Source organism: Diadema setosum, chromosome 5 (assembly GCF_964275005.1).
Source record: "Diadema setosum chromosome 5, eeDiaSeto1, whole genome shotgun sequence".
NCBI lineage: Eukaryota > Metazoa > Echinodermata > Echinoidea > Diadematoida > Diadematidae > Diadema > Diadema setosum.
In genome coordinates, this window is record NC_092689.1 from 33697957 (window position 1) to 33708356 (window position 10400).

General features: G+C 41.6%; 1 protein-coding gene across 1 annotated transcript in view; it reads left to right on the top strand.

Annotated features, from left to right (window-relative positions):
* LOC140228864 (pituitary homeobox 3-like) overlaps positions 1 to 9103 on the top strand; it is a 34390-nt gene extending 25287 nt beyond the window's left edge. The window contains exon 3 of the mRNA XM_072309134.1: positions 8558 to 9103. Coding sequence (XP_072165235.1) covers positions 8558 to 9103 — 546 coding nt within the window. The remainder of the gene's footprint in view (positions 1 to 8557) is intronic.
* Positions 9104 to 10400: the final 1297 nt, after the last annotated feature.

Genomic DNA, 10400 nt, shown 5'->3' on the forward strand with positions numbered 1-10400 from the left:
AATACACAACTCTCGTATGTTGTTTGTGTGTTGTTGTTGTTGTTTTTACTTTTGTTGTCAGAGCTTAGATGACGAGCGTTGAATTTTTTTCTTCATTTTTCTATTTTAGTCTTCTCTATGCAGTATAAAAACTTCGTCAGGTTACTGTGGAAATTGTCAATCGCTACTCTAAAATCATTTTGGTCATTCACTGGATCCATGTAATGATAGTCGGAAGGCTTGTTGAATAGTTATTAAGCCCAGTTAAACACGCTACCTTGAGATCTCCCATTTTTTTGAATCAATAGCCTTTTCTTCTGGATACGAGACGAAAATACTCAACGAGCCATAGCCATGGAATGCTCTGAAGGAGTTTCCATTTGTCCGGAGCGGTTTACCCCCATTATATGGTAAACCCGTTACAATAATAAGATCAGCAAACCGTTACATTGACCAATGAATGTGTATGAGTTCCAGTGTCAGTCACAATATCAAGGGGAAAAATGGTAGAATTGCCCACTTAAATGAGAGGTCATAGCTCAGATCATGTTGGAAAAGCAGAATATAATGTATCATCTCGTCCTTCCCGTTTCCCACACTTTCAAAGTTTGAACCTGCAACGCTTCTGTTGAATTTGAAGGTATTCATCCCTTTTAAGGTAAAATAATCCGAAACAAACTATGACATTCTTTTTTTAAGCTTCAGTCTCAAGCTCCATGGATCAGCTTTATTTCAGGAGACATTTCGTCATGAACGATATAGTACGTATACCTCTTTTTTTTATTATGTGTGTAAAGTGTGATGCTAAGGATTGAAGCCTAAAGCTCCGAGGCGATTCAAGTTGTAAGGTATTTGATGTGGTCTGAGCACCTGGGGGAAAGGATCTTACCTGCCGAAGGGAACAGGGAAAAGGTTCCCCTAACCCCCCCCCCCCCCAAGTTCTTAAACCCTTCCTCTTTATACATGATATACAGGAGCATACATTAGTATCGTTATATCCTTTTTACCCTCTTGTATCCATGGTAACGAATGAAATGATAACGGTTTTTTGAGGCAGTGACCAGACATGCTAAGGCTTGATGTTGTCATCAAAAGATTCCTCAGGGATGCGAACTGATGACCTTTCATGTCTGCAACAGGTTCGTTCGCTAATGATGCTGCATACCTCCCGTACACGATCCTTTTCAGACAGGTACCACAACTCGTTTGTGAGTGTATATCGAAATATCACCCATCTTACTCGAGTAATCAATTTTGAAAATATCCAAGGACACTTGAATTACGTTCACCTTAACACGTTTCTCATACGATTTGGCTAACCAGGGTATAATGCATGCATGGAGATAATATTTTCCAATCGAATTTCACGCCATTCTGGATGCGCGTTTGTAATCTGAAGGGTTTGCTACCAAAGACAAAATCAAATCTGAGGACGTGGGGCTTCACTTGAGCTTGTATTGAATGAATTCTGTCATGATAATAACGCATATACGCAGGTAGATACAAATGCAATATTGCAAGTGAGCGTATCAAGCGTTACATTTAACGAGACAAAAAAAAATGCTAGGAAGTCTAACATATGGCACAGCCGTTGTATGTCATGTTGCTTCCAATCAGCGACCAGCGAGGAGAGTATACTTGTTATCTAAATGTTTATATACACCGTAACCCCCAAAGCGTGAAAAACTGCGTTGTTGAAACATGATTAAAAGTTAACTAGTTCTTTGTGAAGATGAAAAGCATAAATACAACAGCACTTACGGTACGCATCTGACGCGTGCGGTCATAAAGGACAATGGTTTGTCACTGAAGTGAAGAGTTTGGGTTTGATTAAGATTTTTCGAAAGAGATTCGTCTCGACATAAATGCATGAATAAAACTAATTCTAGGTGTCCTTCTCTAGATTAAAATGAAATAATTTCCTCAATGGCGCGCCTGCAAGTCGGCGATGAACATTATAATCCAGCGCGACACAGACAGAATTGCATCGTTTCCAATCAAACTGGCTATTTTCTGTCTGACATGTGTCCGGCGATCTATTCCTTCAAGAATTTGTTCTCATTGTTGCCTTGACGGTTTGTCCTTTTTTTCACGACGATGAAAAGAAAAGATGGTACAATTGTTTCCGCTCAGTGCCTTCCAAATCCCATTAATCATATCGCAAACATTAAACAAAATTATCTGTTTATAATACAGCGCAGCCGCACTCGACTTCAAACAAAGTACTGTAATTTTGCCAGCTATTGACTCAATTAAGGGCATAACGAAGTAAGCATTCGTAAAGTCACCGTGAAGCTAAATAGCCCGCGGCAACTTTTTTGAAATTTGTACCAAAAAGAAAAGAAATCCACGGTGACATATCTGAGAGACATTTTATTTCCTGAATCTGTATCCCTATGCCTGATGGTCCTTTGAAAAGGGCAGCTCGAAATCAGGAGTGCCATTTGTTCCGATTTGTCGGTGTGTAGGCACGGCGGGCGAGGGTGGAACGGCGTCCAGCGCCGTGACGTTTGAATCTAATCAACGGCCCCATTATGGCTCGATTGTGGTCGTGTTTAGTAACAATTAGACCTGAAAATCGAATTTTGGTTTGGGTAAAAGGGCTTACTGAAATCGCTCATTACGAGGCAACCAAACATGCACACGGGCATACACGCGTTACGCCGGTCACAATGAATGCCAGTTAGAGATCCGAGAATTGTTAACTTGTTAAGTCGGTATAACAGGCGCCATAAAAGAGACGTTACTTCCTACTCCTCCCTCCCTCCCCCACGCCAATCAGTTTCCGTTTTTACGATCCCTTGCACTTTACGTAGAACAAATCAAAAGATTTGTCTTTCATTTTACAGGAGTCAAACCCCGCTTAATCACTTGTGTTCTGCCGTTCCTATTTTTTTTTTTTTTTTTGTGTGTGTGTGTGCAAAGTTTATGTCCTTGGAAGAACCGTTCATGTCCATCTCTAGCGAGCACTTTTCCTCCCTTCTCGAAAAATTCGATTTATTTCTTCTCGTTTCGTGAGAGGGAAATGTCTTTGTTTGGTTTATAAATAATATCTTGTGGTTTTGATTATGTTTGGAGTTTTGACATTATAGAGATACAGACTGACGTGCATACATGTGCAGAGAACGAGGCACTAAATATCAGTGCCTTCCAAATTACAAGCTCAGGCCATGTTGCTCCGATCAAGAGGTGTCGACATAGACACAATGGGAAAGGGGAGGGAGAGGAGAATTTTCGTGCAGCGCGCCTTTAAAATGTGTTGATGTATCACCAAATGCACTTTACAGTCACCATTCCCCATCTTATCCAGCACACTTGAACTGATCTGCAATCGTATGTTCACCCTGGTTCACCCCTTACCGAAAAGTGCCGCGAATGAACCCATTGCCCGCTGGGAACCGGGTGAAACTTGCGTAAAGTCTACGGGGATCTCAGAATGTCGTCGTGAAAGGGTTAATGCCTCTGTCTGCTCGGCCACGCCCCACCCCCCCCCCCCCCGGCTCCGTCCTCATCAAAGTAGCCGAGCATGATAACGCTAATATAGGTCATTCCGTTTATCACGTTTGTCTTTATTCAGCATAAGAGAAAGGGGGGGGGGGTAGGAGAGAAACTAGGGTTTTAACCATCTCGTGTAGAATCTCTCCTAACAGATGAAGAATAATATAACAACATCAAGATAACTTTATTTTTGGAAGGGAGGGGGAGAGGAAAGAATACCTTCTCATTACGTTTTTTTCTTCTTCTTTCTTCACCCCTACCTACCACTTTCCCCCTCTGCCGATGCCTCGTTCTAGAAACACCTTAGCTCTGGAGTTCAAGGCCAGAAATCCTGAGCCCTGTACTTTAACGATGTTTTCATATTCCACGGCTAGTCCGCCTCCTCAACGACCCATCAACATTTACGTCCCCAAGTTACTCCTGTCGAAAAAGTTCAGGCGACCCTGCAGCCATGTCTGCGCAAAGGCGGTCCGACCGACGAATTATGTCCGAGCGGACAACAGCATTTTTATGATCCAATGAAAATCTTATGTCTTTCTTTCTAGAGCATCTTTTTTTTTTTTCCCTCCAAATCTCTTTCTCTCTCTTTTTCTCTATTTCTGCCTTTCGCAAGTTTTATTCCACCAGCTTCCTGCTTATTATACAATTCGATGGCACCTACGTATCCAAGATACAGATTTGTTCCTGTCATTCAAGTGTACCAATGATTCTTTTCATCGTGATTTACATTCCAAATCAAAATGAACTTTATTTCCTTGTCCTTTATGTAAAAAGGATCTGAAATTCGCACCAATGATATTAAGATATTCCACCGTGTAACACATTCTAAACTTTGTGATTGTCCCCTTGCATTCTTTGTTCTCTCACCTCATCAATGTTTCTGACTTTATACTCCACCCAACTGGAAGACAGCAATGAAAATCAATTTCCTCATTGTGATGCAATTTGTTGTTTTTCATGACGAACTTTGTCCCATCTTTAATTTCCTTCTCAAAAATCAGAAAAAATGAAAAACAAAATAAAGCAACAAAATATTCAACACTGATAATCTGCATTTCTCGTTTCCTTGCAATAAGTCCGCGTGGATCGACGTCAGTGATAAGTTAGATCAATCCATGGACAAACATACTATGAAATAATTTATGGTAAACCATATCTCTTCCTTGAGGAATAAAATAGAATTACATCCGAAATTTGAAAGAGATAGGATACCTATATATACCATGACTTATCTCGGGGGACGAGTTGCAGCGGTCGCCGCGCCGAATTTCGGCCGACAATGGCGAATAGATCCCAGCGAGGCAGTGGGCATCAATCGTCATATCGTCGGTGAAGAAGAAAAGAAGGTGATCTTACCCCACTCATCCTCCACGAACTGATGTGAGAACAACCAGCGGGGTGGGCACGGTGTCCCAGAAAACGTCGGGAAGAAGCGCGGAGAGATGGAGTGACCACTCGCATCCCAACCTCGATGCTGTTCACGCCCCAATTTTTTTTTTGTTTGATCTCGTGCGAAAGAGAAAGAAAGATCAGAAAAAGAAGGAAGAAAGGACAAAAGACAGACAAACAGACAGACAGAAATGTTGCCACAAAATATCTAATAAGGTTTTAGAAGTCGGTTGGTTCTTTCTGTTTTATTTTGTAATAATGTTATCGTTAACTTCGAATGGCAGATCATCATTCATGCACTTTTTTCGGTCTTTGGGCGTCTTCTAACTTTTGCTTCCCACGCTGTTTCCTTGGAAACAGAAAATGTCGCCATTATACGTAACCATTACATAATGTCCTCACTGTTTTGGTTTTTGTCGCTTTGTTTCACTTGTTTGTTTGTTTTTTCTTTGTTTTTTTTTTATCGAGCCCTTTTCTGAAATGTTGAAATTTGATTCCAACTTAAGGTCGACAGAACTGAATGATTCCTCCGGAAGAAATAGCTCAAATATTATAAACAGAGTGAGAAAATCGCGGATGTAAAATGCTTTTGAATGAGGAAATTGCACAGATACACTTCATGTCATCTAAAAGAAAACGACGCATGGTTTCCTTCACTTTGTCGCGATTTGGTTTAGCAGATTTGTGCGAGATTTTAAGCTGCTGAAATTTCATGATTAAGTTTGGTTTGGTTTAGTTTTCATTCATATCTATTCCTGGATTAATTTCTCTAAAACAGCCTTCTCATTCCCTTGTCAAAGATCTTCACAATGTCCGAGTGTATGTGATTTTTGTCTGGACACCCTATGGACTTCTCCGCTCTTTTACATCACCACTCTCTCTTCTCTTCCGTAGCTGTTGGCTTACCCTCTCGTCGCAGCCGAAACCAAAAAGGATGAGAGATTAGAACGATATCGGCGGTAAAATTTATCGCCAGAGAAAGAGCGGAGATCGAAGAGAGGAGATAGCGCGCTAGGCGCGTGGGATCACATATAATATCATAAATGGAATTTGGACGCAATATCCCCGTCAAAATGAAAAAAAAAATAGGTACAGCGGTCGTCGACAGAATTCGCTGGTTCTATTTGGCGAAGGGAAGCGTGGAGGAAAATAGGCGAGGATCACATTATTGTTTCATCGAAATCGCATCAATTCCGTCAAATCCACACAGCCTTTGTGTTGACCGATATCAATTTAAGAAAGAGCCACTGTACAATTATAACTTGTAGGTACAACAACTCATCAGGGAAAACAACAACAACAACAACAATCATATCTAATGTAATGATCACATTGAATATCAAAAACTAGGCAGGAAAAAGGAACTACAAGGACTTTTGCCTCATCCTTTCGTGATGATTTTGATTCTAATTCGGCACGCCGATATCAAACTCAATGTCATGCCTACCTTCAGTGTTTCGATATTACGATTTGTCTAAACTTAAATCAATTTTTTTTCAACTTCAACAAGTGAAAGCATTAGAATGAGAAAAAAGTACATACTGCTTTTAGCTTTAATCAAGTAATAGCTATCGTAATATATCCATGTCCACGCATACATGGTATAAGCGCCAGAGCATACCAACATACCCTGAGTGATAATCAACATCGTGTTATCACGATCACAGTACTTCGTTCATGCACACGTATAAAAGAGGAAAGGAAATTGTATACAGTATTTGGTTACCCTTTTCAAAATAATTTGATCTTTCGGTTTTTTTTTAATCTTTTCTTTTCTTTTCATTCTTTTCTTTTTTTTCTTTTTTTTTTTTGGGGGGGGGGGGGGGACGTTTGCCTGTAACTGTCATTCCAAGTCCCTCGTGAAATGGAGGAATTTGAGGATATCCATCTGTTTCGTGATATGTTTCTCTCCAGTATGCCCAAGCACGCACGCGACATTCCCTCCACTTTCCATATGTCCACTTCTAGATGACAGGTTGTTGCGACTCAAAAAGAAAGAGTGTAATACGGAGTGGACATTATTGCATACACAATCACACACACAGAGACATAGAGATACACAGACACACAGTGTAACTTGCTGTCGTAAACCACACAGATAAACGCAAACACACACATACTGGTACAAATGTACTAACTGATTTACATTTTCATTATATCTTTACACGCTTGCACACTCTCACGTACACCAAACACACACACATACACACACACACACACACACACACACACACACACACACATACACACACAAATGCAGGAAGAAAGGAATACGCGATGTGAAGCAATCCCCCTGAATGTGGCTTGTTTCGACCCCTGGGGGCAAGGCAACAAAGCAATGGCGTATCATAGGAACCTGCAAAGCATGAACGAGGGATACCCATTTTTTTTTTTCATTTTCTCTCTTTTAGCCTTTTTATCTCTCTTATTTTCTCCCGGCATCTCTCTCCAAGTCAGTATCTCTCTATCACCCCCCCCCCTCCCTATTTCCTTTTCTGTGCCCCAATGGTATAAACACACAGAGAAATTTATTCATAATTCCGACTGCAAATGTAACACAATCGTTTAATGACGCTCGAATGAGGTGTACGATTTCCTAAGTAAACACGCTGTGTGGAAACACGAGTAGCTATTAGTGCGGCTACCAGTGCAAAGCCGTGGTCCACTTTTTCCTTTCTTTTTTTTTCTCATCTTCATCACGTATTTGTCTTTCTTTTTTTATTTTCCGTATGTCAATGTGGTGTGCGGTGAATGGGAAGTGGCGTTGTCCGATGGTGTTGATCAAAATACACACACCGTGCATGGTTCTTTTCTTCTTGAGGGTGACTTGCGGGGTCCCATGCTCAAGAGACCAACGGTCCCAACAAAGGGGGGCCTGAAATACCCGTGAAAGGAAAAAAGAGGGGTGAGACAGAGGATCGAGTGTCTCGCACACCTCGAATTAGCCTCATGAATACCGGATGAAAGACCTTTTTTTTTTTCTTTCATGTAGAATGGTAGGAGTAAGGTATTAGCAGATTCTGTCAATTATGGGCCGCACCAAAAAGAGTCGCCCAGATCCAGGAAAGCGAAGAACAAGACAAACGCACCTCCTTAGCCCTTCGGGGGTAAGGATGGTGGGGGGTTAAGGATATTAGTTTACTTTGTTGCCTTGTGGAGGAATGAATGTTCTCTTACCGTTGTCTCAAGAAGGCTCGGGAATTCCTTCTCGCCCCTGCCCGAGAATGCACATTAATCCCTACATCTGTCGTGTTAGGATAGTGTTTCATCACTTTTAAAATTTTTAGTATTGCGGTGGATGCGTATAGGGGAAAAATACGTTCATCTTTTTCTTCCCTTTTCTTTAAATGCAGCTTCCAAATCTTGACGAAGATAAGATGAACTCAAATGACTTCTGGAATCGTCTAGGATATTGCTATACACGGAGAATAACTGAGTCTGAGACTCACATTTTCATTTTGAGGAAGAAACGTTTCGTTTTTCTAGTCTTAATTCATTGGCTGTATGATCTTTCCTGCTTCTGTGTTGAACAGATGGTATTGAATAATATGAGGGATTTAGGCTATCCATTTAAGGATTTGAGCTATATAGCAGAAGTCTGTTTTTCGTGTTGCTGTTAAGCTGTGCCTCATTTTTATCGTTAAGAGAAAATTATTGCATTCTGTTTCTTTCTTTTTTTCACTTCCAATAGGTCTGGTTCAAAAACAGACGCGCCAAGTGGCGAAAACGTGAGCGCAATCAACTCCACGAGCTGAAGAACGGGTTAGGAGCCGGCTTCAACGGGTTGATGCAACCGTTTGATGACGGTCTTTACTCGGGCTACTCCTACAACAACTGGGCAGCAGCCAAAACAGCCAACCCGCTCGGCTCGAAGAGCTTCGCCTGGTCGCTGAACACGGTCAACCCGCTGTCGATGACCAGTCAGCAAATGTGCTTCAACCCGCAGACGTCCATCTCCTCCACCTTCCCCGCCGCCACGCCGGTCAACGGCGTCGGCCAGCAACTGAACTCGCTCAACAACGCCGCCGCCGCTGCCGTGGGCGCGACGAGTTACCCATACGGCTCGACGCCGCCGGGTCCGCCCTACATGTACCGGGAACCGTGCTCCAACAGCATCGCCTCGCTACGTCTAAAGGCGAAGCACCACTCGACTAGCGTCCCGGGGCTGACGTATCCAGTCCGCCAGAGTCCCACGCTTTCGGCATGCCAGTACGCCGGACTAAACGGCACAACATGAATATCACTCCCAATCTCCGCATTCTATTTCCAGTCCAGAAAAAGCAAGAAAAATGGTACACAGAAAGAACTGGTTGATTGCCGCAGACCCGAACTCTCTGAGTCTGGCAGCGTAAGTCTACTCCGTCGGGGTCATACTCGAAGACCGTATCATCTACGGGATGAATGTCAGTACAATCGACGTACCTAAACGTTGTTTGCAAGCGTCGATAATGTGGAGAGATCTGGAAGAAAAAAACAAACTATGAACATGGTTTTTGGTCGGGTTTTAATCTCGCCAAGACTGACACAAGAATGTGATTTTCTTACATGGACGATAGTGCGATGTGTGTGGCAGATCAAGCACAAAGGCGAGAACACACGGAGATAGAGCTACGTTTGTGATGTAGTCAATGTCCGTGCTCGTAAATAATGAAGTTGCATAAGACAAAAAGAACACGGTTCAGTTTTAAATTGGGCTGGTTATGGCGAGTAACATTGTTGTGTTCTGAAGAACCTCGATATAATAGACCAATGAATTGAAGAGACCATAGTGTCAAAGGAGGCACTTTCTGGACGACTTTCCCAGATTTGGACATTCCTCCTAATACATCAGCAGTGTCATTATTCTACAATTTGTGTCCCTGCTCTTTTAGAATATCTATACTTTGCTCAGTCGGCATCAAGAAATGACCCACGCTTCATGAATTCAGTCAATCATTGTTTTTCGTCTTTCTCATCTTATTCTAATGAATTAGTACTGATAGCATTGATGTATGTTGATATCACACAATCGAAAATCGAAAAAAAAAAAGGATTTAGTATGTTAACTATAAAGTGAGTGTAGCCTCTGACAAATAAGTGTATACATGTTCCAAGCCAGACATTCTGACCTTAACTCTACCACCACCATATTAGGCAACTCGCTTGCGTACAAAGGCAACAACATTTAGACACGGTGGTTCTCAGAAGGTTAATTCCTCCGGCCCCAAGCGTTATAGCAGGGTAAATCGCTTTACAATGATTGCCCATTTTAACCTCGCAGTGTACAGGGATGTACTTGCCTGTGCAGAAAATAATAATAATAATAATAGATAAATGCGTTCCGCTGAAGAGCTATTCTTTTTTTATTATAGATACGGATACCTGGGGAGAATATTAGTTGTATGTTACCATTTCGTTTTATCACTACTGTTATTCTGCGTCTTAATATCATTGTTACCATGACGATGATGATGATGATGATGATTATTGCTATTATTATTGTTATTACAATTATTACCAGTTATATGATTATCATCTAATTTTCATGACAATCA